The 17360-nt window shown below is 38.0% G+C and overlaps 1 protein-coding gene across 14 annotated transcripts in view; it reads left to right on the top strand.

Moving 5' to 3' along the window:
- Dlg2 (discs large MAGUK scaffold protein 2) overlaps nt 1–17360 on the top strand; it is a 1919116-nt gene that overhangs the window by 1219672 nt on the left and 682084 nt on the right. For 2 of the 14 annotated variants that reach the window (XM_040732035.1, XM_040732023.1), the window contains exon 1: nt 16479–16617. The exons of 11 other annotated variants lie outside the window; for them this stretch is intronic. In XM_040732035.1, coding sequence (XP_040587969.1) covers nt 16495–16617 — 123 coding nt within the window. In that variant the 5' untranslated portion in view covers nt 16479–16494. Of the gene's footprint in view, nt 1–16309; nt 16618–17360 lie in introns of those variants that run through there. One more of the 14 variants, XM_040732038.1, reaches the window with a different exon arrangement.

Genomic DNA, 17360 nt, shown 5'->3' with positions numbered 1-17360 from the left:
CTGAACCAACAACCAGGAATCCTGCATGGGACCAACCTAGGCCCTCTACATATATGCAAGAGATGTATAGCTTGATTTACTTGTGGAACTCATAACAATGACAGCAGAGGCTGTCCTTAACGTGTTGGCTGGCTCTTGGGAACCTATTTCTGGTACTGGATTGCCTTTCCCAACCTTAATAAAGGGGAAGTGTTTGGTCTTATTGCAACTTAATATGACATGCATTGTTGATACCTATGGGAGGCCTGCCCCATTCTGAGCCGAAACAGAGGAGGAGTGGATAGGGAGCAGAGGGGAGGAGGGGAGAGGGAAAGGGAGGAGGAGAGAAGGGGGAAATTCAGTCAGAATATAAAATAAATAAATTAATTAATGTGATTGTGTGAGTGTGTGTGTGTCTGCGCGTGCATGCGTTCACATGTGTTTATTATGGCTGACTGTGGGGCTGTAGGGATGACTACTCATTAAGAGTATTTGCTGCTTTTCCACATGACCCCAGTTTGGTTCCAAGCACACACATTGGTTAGCTCACAACCTCCTGTAACTCCGACTGTGTGTGGGGCAGAGGTAGCTCTTTTCTAGCATTCATAGGCAGCTCATGAATATCTAATACACACAGAGACACGTACATATATACTTAAATACAAATAAAATAGATTTTTAAGGTTGTTCATTCCTCTTCATCTTGGTGGCTTAGCTATCTGAAAGTACTCTCCTCTAGGTCCTTCATTGACCTATTATTGTTTTAACACATTCTAGCAGAGTGAGTTATTTTGCATACCGGTGAGATGCAAAGATTGTCTCCATATATGAAAGGTTTTGGTTGCAATTACCTTTTTGAACCCCTACTGTCAGCTATAATGGTTTTTGCTATATTAAAAACAGGTCAATAAAGGTTAAGGTTTGGTAGGATTTTATAATTCTCTTAATTCCCTCAAAATAGCTTGAGCCAATATTCTTTAATTCCATTTGTGCCTTTGCCATAGAAGCTGTATTACCTAATAACTATGCTTTTGTCTCCCAGTTTTGAAAGAGGAACTCTTTTATTGCATTTGAAAGAATTTAAAAATGAGAAGCCTAAGGATTAACTTTTTAATTAGATATGATGATTAAAAATCTTCATCACAGTAGTTTTCCTTTCATTATAACAGGAAAGTGGACAGGTTCTCCTTCATTTGTGTTCACTGAAATGTCTTTTTAAAATGAGATTAATGCTGAATAAAAGTACTCTGAAAAGTCTAAGAGAGAGAGAGAGACAAAGAGACAGAGAGAGACAGAGAGACTGGTGATTAAAAAGACATGAGTGCATAGTCCAACAAGATTATACTTCTGCATTTACTCTTTCAAGTTTCAGTGTGTAGAACTTCAGGCTTCACCACATTGTACAGGTTAACTGATTCTTACTTACACCACTGTGTGTCAGCAGATATGATTTGCTGCCATGAATTATTTGTCACTGTGGTCCTAGTCTTTCAACACTGGCAGAGTTTCTTGACTGCATAGTGTAATTCCAAACATGTTATCCAGTATGACATGGGGTTTTCTATTAGCATTCAATGAATGGTTCCATTTTAGGGTAAAAAGTTTTAGAACTCATGAGTGCTAGAGGCTGTGTTATATCTCTGGATTTAACTGTTCCTTATACCTGTCTTCTGGCTCTGACTCACTTTATGTTTTCAAGGAAGTCTACCTGAATGACCATAGTATTTTCTTTTCTAGTCAGTTAACAGATTGTTCCTAGCAATACTTTCATTGTACACAGTCTTCTCTTGTAGCTTTTAATTGCATGACAAAATGCATTATCCTTGTTTTCGGGGCTCCCCTTCTCCATTCTGATATCACTAATAATAGTAATAATGGTATTGCTGGTATCTCACAATTAGTAATATTTTAGCACTTTTTTATCCTCCAAGAAAAGCTAAATTCACATATTCCTTTGATCCTTCTAAAATTCTTGAAGATTGGTAATTTGTCTTCATAATTTATAAGGGAGAAAAATCAAGGCTTGGTGATTGCAATCAGCTTCCTCAAATTCATGAAGTAAATAGTTTATGGACAGAAGAAATAAGGCTTTTCTTCTTCTTTTGGTATTATTTTGTCTTAATGTTTTATTGCTTGTAGACATAATAGAATCAAGGACAATCTCTTTACTCTCTGAGTCCATTTTTTAAAAATCAAGCTCCAACTCAAGCCCTGTATAGGCTAGAAATAAAGGCACATTTCCTCTAATCTTTTGGCTGATCCCCGTCATTACAGAAATTTGGTTCCTACATGCAATATTAATGCTGCATTCACAGGAATTCTACCAAAATGTTATTCCTGTTTGTATATGTGTATAGAAGTAAAATGGACCAAGTGGGAGATCTGGAGGAAGGGAGAGAGATAGGAGCAAGAAAGAACAAACAAGCATAAAGGAGTAGAAGAAGCTAGTCAACAAAACACCAACTGATTCAACTAAAATGTGGGGTATAGAAGTAAACAGAATTCTCAATAGGAGCATCTAAAATGGCTGGAAGACACTTAAAAAAGTGTGCAAATTCCTTAGCTATCAGGGAAATGCAAGTCAAAATGACTCTGAGATATCATCTTACACTTGTTAGAATGGCTAAAATCAAAAAACACCAACAACAGTTTATGCTGGAGAGGATGTGGAGAAAGGGGAACGCTCCTCCATTGCTGGTGGGAGGGCAAACTTGTACAGCAACTTTGGAAATCAGTATGGCAGTTTCTCTGGAAAATGGGAACCAGTCTACCTCAAGATCCAGCAATTCCACTCTTAGGCATGTACCCAAATGATGCACATTCATACAAGGGCATCTGTTCAACTATGTTCATAGCATCATTATTTGTAATAGCCAGAACCTGGAAGCAACCTAGGTGCCCCTCAACTGAAAAATGGATGGAGAAAATGTGGTACATTTACACAACGGAGTACTACTCAGCGGAAAAAAAATTAACAGAATCATGAAATTCACAGGCAAATTATGGAACTAGAAGAAACCATCCTAAGGGAGGTATCTCAGTCACAGAAAGATAAACATGGTATGTACTCACTCATGTATGGATTCTAGACATTCTAAAAAAGACTACCCGCCTACAGTCCACATTTCCAGAGAAGCTAGGAAACAAGGACCATAAGAGAGACATGCATGGTCCCTTGGTGAAGCATAAAGGGACAAGAGCCCCTGAACAAATGGGGAGTATTGGGGGAAGGAGCAGGGAGGTAGGAGAAAGAGGAGGGGAGAAGAGGAAGGAAGAGAACATGAGGGATCAGGAAGATTGAGTGGGGAGAGGAATAGAGGAGAGCAAGAAAAGAGACATCAATAGAGGGAGCCACTATAAGTTTCAAGAGAAATCTGGCATTAGGGAATTATACAGAGATCCAAAAGGATGACCCTAACTAGGACCCTAAGCAATAGTGGAGAGGCTAACTTAAATGCCTGTCCACTGTAATAACAATGATGACTACCTTAAATGCCATCCTATAGCCTTCATCTAGTAGCTGATGGAAGCAAAAGCAGAGATCCACAGCCAAGCACTGAGCAAAACTCCTGTAGTCCAGTTTCAGAGAGGGAGGAGTAACAAACAAAGGGGTCAAGATCACACTGGGAAAACCCACAGAAACAGCTGACCTGAGCAAGTGGGAACTCATGGACCCTAGTCTGACAGCTGGGGAACAAACATAGGACCATACCAGGCCCCGTGAACATAGGTATCAGTTAGGAGCACTCGGCAGCCTAAGCGGCCTTTGGTAGTGGAACCAGGATGTATCCCTAGTACAAAAATGGACTTCGGGAGCCCATTTCCCATGGAGGGATACTCTCTTAGCCTAGATACACAGGGAAGGGCCTAGGCCCTGCCCCAAATGACTTGACAGATTTAATAATCCCTCATTGAAGGCCTCACCCTCCCTGGTGAGTGGATGGGATGGGGGATCATTGAGGGGTATGGGAGGATGGGAGGGAGAGAGAACTGGGATTGATATATAAAGTAAGATTGTTTCTAATTTAAATAAAATTTATATAAAAAAAGAAAAGAAGGACTGGGAGAGGTAGGCAGGCCTGCAGACTTGGCAGCTCTGACTGAGACAAGTGGAAATGTATTATCTAGAGCAGTGGTTCTCAACCTGGGGAATCAAATGACCTTTTCACAGGAGTCAACTAAGACTATTAGAAAACACAGATTTTTACATTATGATTCATAACAGTAGCAAAATTACAGTTATGAATTAGCAATGAAAATAATTTTATGGGTAGGGGTCACTACAACCTTGTTGCAACATTGGAAAGGTTGAGAACCACTGATTTAACAGAATGAATGCATTAGGTACCTTAACATGATTGTGACAAAAACTGAATCCGTGAAAATTTGATGCTCCTAATATAGTGTTAGGAAATCTGTATTTGAGTCCAGATCTTCACCTGACTATATAATCATAGATATATTTTAATTAGTGAGGTCTCACTTTGTTGTCTATTAAATGGATGGAACAACCCCAGTGTCATATTCAACTATATACTTAAATGATAATAAAAGGCAATACATTGACTATATATATATATATATATATATATATATATATATATATTAGAAAATAGAAGTATACTGGGCATGCTCCAAATTCTATTTGAGAGACTTTTAGTTTCCAATTGAGATTTTTCTCCATGGCCATACTTAGGCAGCATGGAAATAAAGGACAATTTTAATCAACCACCCCTAGAATTTCTTTCATATTCTAGTTAACACTTCTAAAATGCCTTCATTAAGATCAGAGTCTCTTAGCCTGCCATGTGATTACTTTCTTCAAGTTGCTTACTACAGTGGACTGCAAGGCTAAGGGTACCATGAAAGTGTATTCACTATTGATTTTTAAAAGCACTCTTTTATTTCTCCTGCCTACAAAGTCCTCACTGTTCCTCTCATGTTTAATATGATATGAGGTTTTAAAAGCATCAGACTAAAGCTTCATAGTGTACCCTGGTGAGTCTCTGAGGGGTTTATCCCTGCAAGCAGTGCTAGGTATATATCACTGTGCAGAGACTATTAGAACAAAATAAAATAGCAGGTTTGCAAAGCAGGGAAGCAAAGACTAAACATTTGAGAAATGATGGGAAAATGATGCACACTGGTAAAAGAACATAATGTGATCAGACCTAGCTTCAAGTTTGAGATTTACTGTCCTCGTTTACTTTTATATTACTATGATAAAGCATTTGACCAAAACCAACTTGAGTTAAAAAAAAAAAGATCTATTTGATTTACATGGCAAATCTATTTTGGAGAAAGACAAAACAGGGACCTGGATGCAGGGTTTGAAGCAAGGACTATAAAGGTTTATTGGTTTGTTTCCTGTGGTCTCCTCAGGTTGCCCAGATTTCTATAGCATACAACCCAAGACACCTGCCAACAGGTGGCACCTCCCATGTAGGACAGAGCCCTCCCACAGCGATCATTATTGTTAATCGAGAAAATACACCACAAATATGCTCACAAGCCAATATGACAGAGGCTGTTTCTCAAGTGAGGTTCTCTCTTCCAGGTATAGATGTGTTGACCTGATTAGAACAAACCATCAGATTTATCATTTAAAAAATTTAGTTTTAAAATCATGTTTATATGAGTATCTCTATGCAGACATGTGCATATGCATGCAGGTGACTACAAAAGGCAGCAGAACGCATCAGACTCCTGGAGCTGGAGTTGCAGGCAATTTGTGAGCTGCCAGACATGGGTTCTGAGAGCCACAATTAGTTACTATGCAAGAGGAGTATATGCTCTTCCCTGGAGAGCCTTGTCTCCAGCCCTAATATTTACCCTTGCTTAATGATGTGATTCAGCAACCTTCATTTAACTACTTGCATGTCATGTGTCTTTTCCCTCATTTTAAGCACAGGAGTTCTCATTCTGACTCTGTAGGTGAGAATAAAATTCATTCATGTATTCATGTATGTATGTGTATATGTATATTTGCATGTATGTATGTGTTTGAATTTAAAACAAATATATATGTGACAAAAGGCAAGGAACTGGTTTCTATGTGTTTGGCACAGTAGTTTGGGAGTTTAAAAATAATTTAAACACCTCCCTCACAAAACTCACCAAAAAAGAGCTTTGTAAGTCATGAAAAGTTAGTATGGTTCTCAAATGGATATAATATTGCTCCCGGTGACATTTGGTGATGTCTGTTATCACAAGTTGGCACAGAAGCAGTACTGTCATCTAGTGAATCCCAAGCCTTCTACAATATGGGGAAGAAGTAAAGTCTAAACTAAAGCAAGACAAACAAAAAACAGAAAGCCAACTCACCCTGAAACTCTCATCTCTTCTAACCCCTGCCCATATTGTTGCTTAAAACTTTAGCATCCAATATTCATAGGTGAACAGTACTGGCCCTGGAAGACCTAAGGAATCCACAAGGATGAACCCAACTAAAACTCCTAGCAATGGGGAGTGGGTACTTGAACTTGCCTTCTCTTCTAATCAGACTGGTGACTACACTAATTGTCATCATAGAGCCTCTATCCAGTAGCTGATGGAAGCAGGCATAGAGATCCAGAGCCAAGAACTGATCTGAACTCCAGAAGTCCATTCAAAGGGAGAGAGGTGGGATTATATGAGCAAGATCACGATGAGAAAACCTACAGAGACAGCTGATCCAAGCCATGGAATCTCAAGGACTCTGAAACAACAGCTGGGGAGCCTGCATAGAACTGAATTAGGCCCTCTGCATGTGGGTGACAGTTATATGGCTTGATCTATTTGTGCGACCCCTGGAAGTGGGACCAAGTTCTATTCCTGGTGCCTGAGCCAGCTTTTTGAAACCTTTGTATGGGGTATACTTTTCACAGCCTTGATGCAGGGGTAGGGGCTTCTTCCTGCCTCAACTAGAAGTGCCAGGCTTCAGTTGTTTCCCCATAAGAGGCCTTGTGCTTTCTGGGGAGTGGATGGGGATGGGGTAATTGGGAGGTGGGGTGAAGCAGGTGGAAGAGAAGGAGGAGGATCTTGGTTCCTATATAAAATGAATACAAAACTTAAAGTAAAAAGGGGGAAAGGCATGAAGATAGAAAGGGAAACAGAAGTCATTGGGACACATAGGGGTTTGGAGAGGGAATAGGTATGAAAAAATTACTATATAATACTACTATATAATAGTAAGTGTGTGTGTGTGTGTGTGTGTGTGTGTGTGTAATACTTTAAACTTGATGAGAATTCTAGAGCGAATGTGGGAGAAGACTTGAGGCAGAGGACCTATCATTTGCATAGGAGCCAACATGAGAATGGAATTAATCAAATCCCATTCTGGGAACTCATAAGGGCAGATGACACAGAATATTGGTTACAGGAAAAACCAGTATTTGCAAAGCCAGTCTGTGATGGGGGAAACACTGTTGGCCAATAGGGAAGCAAGATAGGTGGGGTTAAGAGTTGAGAAGGACTCTGGGAAATGTAGTAAGAGGGAGAGGGTCATCACCATGTGATCTCCTGGGAGGAAAGTACACATCACGAGGGCATCCTTGGAAAGATAAGTCCTTATAAAAAATACATTAGTAATTATGAGTCAATAATTAAGTCAGAGCTAGTCTATAAGAAATCAAAGGAAACGACCAATATCTTCATAATTAATATAGTACTTCATGTGTTATTTGGGGCCTGAGACAGCAGCCGGACACAAGCAGATGGTGGAAAGACTACATGTTACAAGTCTGTGCAAAGAAGTCAGACCAAAGCACAAAAAGCCATGATGAGTACTCTGGAGAGAAAGGAATCTCACTTTAGCAACTAAGAGGAAGAAGTTGGTGTTTACTAGATGAGGAAGATAAAAGAGGAGCATATTTGACGGGGGTGTGGAGAAAACATGGTCACATTTGGAGTGAGAAGTCTGAGAAATGTGTGAGATATCTAACTAGAGATGACCAGCCAATACAAGATATCTGTTCACACAGAAAATTTGTGACAAGAATGTGAGCAAAGGGACCATCAATGTGGCTTGAAGAAGAAAAGCAGCAGAGAGGAGAGCTAACTGTCAATCAAAATATGTTCTGCAAATATAGAATTACTTTTTTCAAATTTCAAGAACTTTTCTTTATTAGTTTTTTGAGAATTCTATAGAATGTGTTTTGATCTTTACCCCTTACACTGACTGCTCCCAGAAGTACCATCCTTTCCTACACATCAAACTTTATATCTTCTTTTTTGTTTGTTTGTTTGAATACCCATCAATTCCAATCTGTGCTTCCCAAATATTTTCAGATGTGTAAATTTATACATGGCTTTAGTAGACTTACCAGGGACTATAGCCTTACAGAAAACTGACTTTCCTTATCCCTGTAGTTATCAATTAATGTACAAAACAATGGCCACATATGCAGTAGGCCATTTTAAATTCACAAGACCCTGGTAAAATATATTAAAATGTGGTTCAATTAGTAGTAACAATATCATTCAATCCATATGAGATACCTTCTCAGGCACTGTACTAGAACTTGCTAAACAGGGGCTTCTGCTCTCTGAACTTAGTCATTAGGAAAGCTGAATCAATAATTATCATAATAATTACTGATCATTAGGTAAATAAATATTGAGATAAAAGAAAAGCAATAGTATTAATAGTGTAATTATTGTTTACTAAGTAAATTAAAATAATTTCATAGAAGATAATAGTCAGAGTTGCTACATGTTTTCCAAGTATTAACTCATTTAATCCTCAACTCTTGTGTGAGGTAAGAGCTAGGACTGTCTCTAGAGTGAGAACTTAAGTCCAGTCCATGTAACTCACAGGTGGTGAAGCAGGTTACCTTACCCTCTGTGAGCTTGTTTCTCCATCTGTAAATTAGGAATGGGGGTGCAGTGGAAAGTAGATTTTAAATAGAGAAATTGCAAACTGTATTCTTATTCTTTTGTTGCCATTACTAATGTCACTATTACACCAATATAGGTTCTGATAGTGCTACAGAACAATCATGAATTTTAAGTTTGTAAACTCAAGATATTTTGCTATCTTTCTGGAAATAAAGTTCCAGCTTCTATGCCATTCAGCATTCCATATTGTAGGACATAGCTTTGCCAACTTTGAGGCTACTTGGAAGTGCTTAGTGAGGAATAAAATTTATTGAAGATTAGAATGTGTCTGCATATCCATACATTATAAGTGCAAGATACTTGAGGCATTTTTGAAGTGAGTAAAGATTGTCAAGGGAAACAATTGAGCCAAGAGATACAAATTTATTTGAAAGCTTGCCCTTCCTTCTGACAGGCTTATCTGTACCTTTTGCTCATCTTCCTGCTGTAAAGACATTGCTTCCTAAATCTCTCTCTCTCTCTTTCTCTCTTTACCACCTTTCCCAGAGAGAAAGGTTAAATTATAAGATTAAAATATGAAATGATGAAAAACTTGTCATTTAGGATAAAAACTCAGTAGTGTGAGACTTCCTAATGGTTCCAGGAAATTTTAAGGAAAACATTTAAAATAGCTTCAGCAAGGAACAAACTGATAAATTTTGACATACATGACCATTTGTTCAAGATAGTGATTTTATCCATCACTCTCAAAAGTGTCTTCATTCCCCTTTATAATCTCTCTACTCAATCTCTACACTACATCCTCTACCCCAAATCCCAGGCAACTACTTTTCTCCATTCTGTTACCCTGTATGAGAGTTTTATGGAAATAGGTTCATTAAGTATGTACCCTTTGATTATTTTGAGAGATATCCATTTTGCTGCATACATCAGTAGTTCAGTCCTTCTTGTTGCAGAATAGTACTCCATTGTATGGGTACAACACAATTTGCTTATATGTTCAACTTTGGTGGTGTTATTCATTTTGGGATATTAAAAATAAAATATCTAATTAACATTTGTAATAATCTGACTTCTCATATGCTTTTATTTCTCTTGCATAAATGCCTAACAAGCGTTTAATATTTAACTTATAGAGTAGGATTGTGTTTAGATTTTCACTGAACTACTATGAAGGGCTTGTACCATTATAGTCTCACAATATATTAGAATTCCAAACCTCTGTCTCTTAATTCAGTATGCTCTACTTTTAGTCATTTCACAAGGTGTGTCATAGTACCTCGTTAAGGATTTAATGAGCTTATATAATAATTTACACTCTTCATCACCTCCTCATGCTTATTTGATACTTGTGTATCTACAAGTTTGAATTATCTACTCAGATTTTCTTATTCTGACTTGATTGTTCTCTTTTAATTGATTGCTTCTTTTTACTTTGTGTTTTGTGTTTCTCTGTTTATGTTATAGACTTGTACATCATCAAATATGTGACTCTAAGTATTTTCTTGCATTAAATACCTTGTCTGTTTTTTCCTTCTGTTGAAAATATATTCTTGTCTCACATGTTATATTCTGATTACAGTTTCCATTCCCTCTACCCTTCCAGATCCTCTCCACTTTGTCTTCCCTCAGAATCGACTCTCTTACTGTCTCTCATTAGAAAAGAAAAATGCTTCTGAAGGACAGTAATACTTTACAGCAAAATAAAATATAATACAATAAAACAAAAACTATCACATCAATGTTGGACAAAATAGAAGGAAAGGAGCCCAAAAGAAGACACAGGAATCAGAGAGCCACTCATTTGCACACTCAAGAATTCCATGAGAACACTTAATCAGAAGCCATAATATATACACTAAGACCTCATGCAGATCCATACAGTTACTTTCCATATAGTTTCAGTCTTAGTGAGTTCATGTGAGCTTTGATCGTGTTGATTTGCTGAGCTTTGCTTTCTTGGTGTCCTCCTTCCCCTTTTGCTCTAACATTCTTTCTGCTGCCTCTTCTGTGGGGTTCCTTGTACTCTGAGGGGAGGAATTTGATGGAGTTATCCTATTTATGGATGTGTTCCAAGGTCTCACACTCTCTGCATAATGTCGTATTAATTTGTTCCCATCATTTGCAGGAGAAAGCATCTCTGATGATAACTGAGCAGGGCATTGATCTATGAGTACAGAAGAATATCCTTAGAAGTGATTTCTTTTCTTTTTTTTTTGGTTTTTATGAGACAGGGTTTCTCTGTATTGTTTTGGAGGCTGTCAGTCCAGCCCAGCCTTGAACTCACAGAGATCCGCCTGCCTCTGCCTCTTGAGTGCTGGGATTAAAGGCATGCACCACCACAGCCCGGCTAGAAGTGATTTCATTGCTGTTTTTGTTATTTTGTTGCTTTGGACCAATAGTATGTTTCTTTAACACTGTTTTCAACAACAGTAACTTTTAATTTAGCCATAATTGCTTTACAAGTTTGTTCTTTTCTTCTGGATTATCCTGAATGTTACCCCTAATGGTCATGACAATTCTTCATGCAGGTATATAATCCATTTGAAAGAAGATATATAGATTAAAGTTTGTTATTTTGCATATTGGATAACTAATACATCAAACAGCATTGTGTTAAAAGATTTGCCTTGCCTCCACTGAACAGCCCTGTTTCTTTGTTGAAGATCCTCTGTCTGCAGGTCTATGGATTTAAATTGATGCTATCTCCAGACCTTTTTGCTCATCTTTGCTTTGTAAGTCAAGAAATCCAGTAGTGTTTGGTTTGATTTTTGTTTTTGTTTTTGTTTTTGTTTTTGTTTTCTTCTTCTTCTTCTTCTTCTTCTTCTTCTTCTTCTTCTTCTTCTTCTTCTTCTTCTTCTTCTTCTTCTTCTTCTTCTTCTTCTTCTTCTTCTCTTCCTCCTCCTTCTCTTTCTCCTCCTCCTTCTCTTTATCCTTCTCCTTCTCCTTCTTCTTGTTCTTGTTCTTGATCTTCTTCCTCTTCTGTTTTCTTTTTCAAAGCTGTCTCATAACTTCTGGTATTTTGTTTGGGACTATGTTAAATCTAAGAGTCAATTTCTAATACATTTTATCATTACTATAATACACCTTTGAAAGTTATTCTTTAAGACTGGGATATAACTTAATTGTATAGCCCTTGCTTGGCAAGGGAAAGTCCCTAGAGTCTGTCTCTAGGATGTTCACTCACAAACACACACACACACACACACACACACACACACACACACACTTCATACATAAATCTTCACAGTTTCAGTGCATGTGGCTTATGCATATATCTTTCTATGACATTTTTGATCGTGACAAAAGCATCGTTTACTTTTTTATCCACCCATAGTGTATATAGTACAGTTGATCTTTATGTGTTAAGTTTATATCTAGAAGGCTTTTTAAATTTGCTTAGAACTTTAAGTAGCTTCCCTTAACGACTTCCTTAGATTTTCTGCATACATGTTTTTATAATCAATAATCAAATGTAAATTTCATTTCTTTTCCCTGCTTTGTTGCATTATCTAGAAGCTTCCAGGCAATGCTGATGGGAAGTAATAAGAAGGAAGATTCTTACATTTTTGTTCTTATGTCAGGAATAGATATCAGTATTTGTAAAGCCTCCCCTCTGTGCTTATTGTGATGGTGAGCTACCATTTGTCTTTTTTCTGTCAAAATCTTAAGAAAATGATTTATATACTTTATTTTCATATGGTAAACCATCTAGTTTAATGCCTGCTTGTTCATACATTGCCTTTTTCTATTTATCATTGATAAATTTAATAAAGTTTTGTTTTAAAAAATTTGCACCTATAACTGTGAAGGGATTTCAGTGTTAGTTTTCCTGCACTATCCTATCTGGATTAATAGAAGGATAACTTTTTCTTCCTGCTTTATCTCTTCATAAAACCCACTTTGTCTTTTCAATACATGTGCATGTGGCTACAACCATCTTCCCTCTCCTCGATGTTTGTAAGAGAAGGATGGAAAGGGGCACCTTCTTTCTTTATTTGGGTATTGCACTGATTTTTGTAGTTTTGTGCTCATCCTTGGAATGTAGTTAACCAGGCAGCTCATCCTAGTTTTGGTGATTTAACTTGAGAGAATCAATCTAGGCTCCGTTATTTCATTTTTATTGCAAGTAAAATGTAGTGAAACCAGTTAACAGAAGAAAACACACTTTTGTGTACCTGGTATGGGTGGCAGCACTAACTGGGCTTAGAGGATTAATTTTAATGATATTATTGTTATTATTTTATATCACGACCACACTTCCCCTCCTTTCCCTCCGCCCAGTAACTTCCCCTCCTCTTCTCTCCCCCCTTCCATCCAGTCCTCTTCCATTTCTATTCAGGAAAGGACAGGTCACCCATGAATATTAATCAAATATTGCATATCAAGTTGCAGTAAGACTAGGAATCTCCCCTTGTACTAGTGGATCATTAAAAAGAAAAAAAAACAGAGTCATAAAGTTGGGAGGACACATTTCAGGGTTTGGAAGGTGGAAATAGGGTAGAAATAATCTTGTTTAGATGTATACATGTATGAAATTCTCACAAATAAAGACATCTTTAAAAATTTAACAAAACTTTAAAAATAATAATAATAGACTTGGCTGCAGTCCTTGGTGTGCAGATTTCCCTTGTGGTATCATGTTCCTTCCAAGCACTATCAATTCCCCCTTTCCACCCTGAATCTTTTCACTCCCTACCATTGTCTCTTTCCCACATGCCTTTGCATATTCCATTTCATTATCAACCTCAGGCTCTAGCCAAATGTGGGGTCTTCATGAGCCTACAGCGATGTTCCAGAGATGTTTGGTTTAGTTTCCATTGCTGTAAGATTAGCTTGTGACACTCGTTCTTTCTCATATAGATGTTTTAGACTTGTCTTCTTTTTGTTTGAACCAATCTGTCATCCATCCTACTGCATGTAAAGTTCCTTAAGAATGGATTTAACATTTTTTGTTTTGTTTTGAGACAGGGTTTCTCTGTGTAGCTTTGGAGCCTATCCTGGCACTCACTCTTTAGATCAGGCTGGCCTAGAACTCACAAGAGATCTGCCTATCTCTGCCTCCCGAGTGCTGGGATTAAAGGCATAAACCACCAATGCCCATCGGATTTAACTTTTTATATGTCCATTTGCTCCAAGAATTTTCAGAAAGTGCTGCACACAAAAGATGCATCTTGTGGTTATAAACTAAGTGAATAGACATGGTAATAGAGATCTAAAGAACATTTTTATGTTCACTTTCTACAGGCAGATTCTATAACTCATTTTTTACAAGGATTAAGAAAAACAGGACCAAGGTTGTTGAGCACTTTCTTAAGTGTCTCTTGGCCATTTTAGCCTCCTCTATTGAGAATTCTCTATTTAGTTCTGTACCAGTGATAGAGAGAGAGGAGTGATGAGCAAATTGGCAAAGATTGGGCTGGCAAAACCAGCAGAGACAGCTGATCTGAACAGGGGAGAGCTCTTGGACCCCAGACCAACAGTGGGGAGGCCAGCATGGGACTGATCTGGACCCCCCCAAATGTGAGTGTCAGCGAGAAGGCCTGGGCAACCTATGGGGCCCTAAGCTGTGGATCAGTGTCTATCCCTGGAATACAAACAGTCATCGTGTGCCTATAGCACAAAGAGGGATGCTCTCTCAGCCTGTACTCCTAGGGGAGTGCCTGGACCCTACCCAGAGTGAAATGACAGACTCTAGATATCCCCTATGTGGAAGGATTTGGCAATAGAGTGGGAGGGTGGGGGGGGAAGGGGAGTGCGGGAGGAGGGGAGGAGAGGGAACTGGGATTGACATGTAAAACAAGCTATTTAAAATTAAAAAAAAAGAAAAGAAAAACGGGACCTTTTAGGAGCTTCTGATCAAATTATCAATAAGGTCTCTTGAACAAAGGGCGTGACTGGGACTCAGAAACTTCTCTGTAAAATAGTGGTGCTGTTTTGCTCAAGGGAATTAGAAAAGGTAGGTTAGGATTTTGAAAGATGACTTTAAAAACAAAAGCACTTATTTTCCAGTCACTTCCTGAGAAATTCAGAACATTTACTAGTGAGGGAATATTTTCGGGAAGCTGTGGGCTGGCCAGCCGACAGTGCATGAAGCAGAAGCATGTGGCTGGGGCAGATGGGAGTGGATAAGGGCAGGAATAAAGGCAGAGGAGGGACTGTGGGTGTGAGCTGAACAGAACACCATGAATGAGAAAAAGAAAAGGTTGGTTGAATTGATATTGAAAAGCAAACTGTCTGATGGCAATAGCCATATGGTATATGTGCACAATACTAAGGAAAAATAATCTTTCTACCATTTGCCCAGGTAGAAAGTCCTGGGAAAATTACATATATAATGTAAATGAGATAAGGAGTCTGGGCATCAGTTTGTAGGACTTTTGTACTACAAGGTCATTAGCATGCATAAATGCGCCATCATCAGGGTACAAATGCAGAAAAACTAGGTAACCCAAATAATGCAGGTCTTCCAAAAATAATACAGCAGGAGTCTTTCATTTGTGCAACCAGGCTACTGCCTACACTTACACCTTGCTTTACACTATTTGGGATTTTGAGGTCAATTGAATGTACATTATATTCATTATGTTATGTATTTTTCCCATTCATCTTTTCCTTCTCACGGCGCATCAATAAATATTGTCATTTTGTCATTGTTGACTGTGAAACTAGCTTTGAACATCTGCGGCCCTTACCATCTTGCTACAACTAAGCATTTTCTTCAGATGCTTTCCCCCTACCTCAGCGAACCCTTAGAGACTCTGGAGACTGTGGCAGGCTGCTGACTTTGGTGAAATAAAATCAGAAAATAATATATCTTGAAAGTCTGTGTATGTTCTGCTTAGTGACTATATTAGTCTTTTGTTGTTAAACTGTACAACATATTTCTTTGGAATTAACACAAGCTAGCTCTGTGCAGACAACTCTTAAGTCCCAAGAATACACAACGTCATGGCTGTCCTTACATTATCTCTGTGAATGCTTTCTAAAACAAGAAATAAGTATGACTGTTTTCTTATGCATAAGCACCATGAAGTTCTTCTAACCACTTTTAAACTCTAAAATATATAGCTGGCCTTATTTGATTATCATAAGCTCCCTGATTAGTCTTTAAGGGATAATCTCAGAAGGAGAATTTCTGGTGCTGAAAGGTGATAATACACTACAAAAGAGTTATATCAGTTCTGTCTTATCTTAGATGAGAGCTGGAGATACAAAAAGACTGTGAGTGTGCATGCATTGTTCACATAGTAGACAAGTGCAGGTACCTGCCTGTGTACATGCGTATGTTACTCATTTGCTGCCATTTTACTAGTTTCTACTCACATTCTACCTCTGTAGCCTGCCACCCAAAGCTTATGGTAGAAGTATTTCTCACCATTCTCTACCTCCTACTTCCTCCCCCCCCCACACACACACTTATGGTATGTGCAGTTTTGCCAGACTCATATGAAGACAGGGGAACACTGATAGGATTGCTTCTCACAAGTGTGGGAATGAAAATACTTCACAATGAAAACATCTGTCTCTATTCAAGTCATGCCCAGTTATCACCTCCCCAAAAGAAATGTTCTGATTTACTTTTTTTAAAGTCTTAAGATAGCAGTTTGTGTAGCCGATCTAATTAAGAAGTTTATGTAACAGATCTGCGGGGTTTTTTTTTTCCTTCTTCAACTGGGTTCTTTGAGCTCAGTTTGAATGTTACCGGCTTTCGATATGCAACGGCCAAGTGCTTCCCGAGCTGAGAATTATCAGCTTTTGTGGGATACGATTGCTTCCTTAAAACAATGTGAAGAAGCTATGCAACATGCATTCATTCCGGTAAGGAAAATGACTTATTTCCTTAGGGATTCTTTTATTCATCTCATTTGTTCTTGTCATGTTAGAAAGAAAAGCATTATGTGTATTTAAAGATGTATCAGCTCTGTAGTTCTTGCTAAGGATGAATCTGTGTCTGTTTCTGTCTACTTTGTATGAATTCTGGATTCTTAAAATTGCCAAACATTATCAATGAGAGAAAGTCATAGTGATCCAAACTAATACCATGAGGACAGTAGTGTCTAATAGTGGCATGTATAATACTGATATTTCTCGTACTAATATTTGAAGTTATTTGCAGTTCATAGTTCCTGGTTGGTACACAAAATGGACTCAGAGTAACTTGACTATCTTTGGCTGTGGTTGTGATAGACAAATCAAGAGGTCATGAAGTAGCGTTCAATTTCATATCGTGTGCTGATGTGAATGGACTGCAAATTACAGACTCTCTTAAGAAGTAAAATCATTTCTTCTCTAGAGATGCTATGATTACAGATCTGTAAACAAGCCTGATAGAATCGATAGATATACAAAATGATTCTATAAATGAGTTTTTCTTATTCTGTGTTGTAAAAATGATTACTCTTCATACAATTTATTAGCTAGGGTGATGAGACTGACTGACGGTGATTGTAGCCTGAGGTGACTTGAATAATACCTGGAAGAAGTGTGTTAAAGTAGTTTATTCTTTTGGTTTAATGTGTTTTGGAATAATGACACAACATTTTTCAAATTAATCCCTATTA

This window comes from Mesocricetus auratus, unplaced genomic scaffold, assembly GCF_017639785.1.
Source record: "Mesocricetus auratus isolate SY011 unplaced genomic scaffold, BCM_Maur_2.0 Super-Scaffold_4256, whole genome shotgun sequence".
Taxonomy (NCBI): domain Eukaryota; kingdom Metazoa; phylum Chordata; class Mammalia; order Rodentia; family Cricetidae; genus Mesocricetus; species Mesocricetus auratus.
Note: the sequence above shows the minus strand (reverse complement) of the source record. Positions and strands in the feature narration are given on the sequence as shown.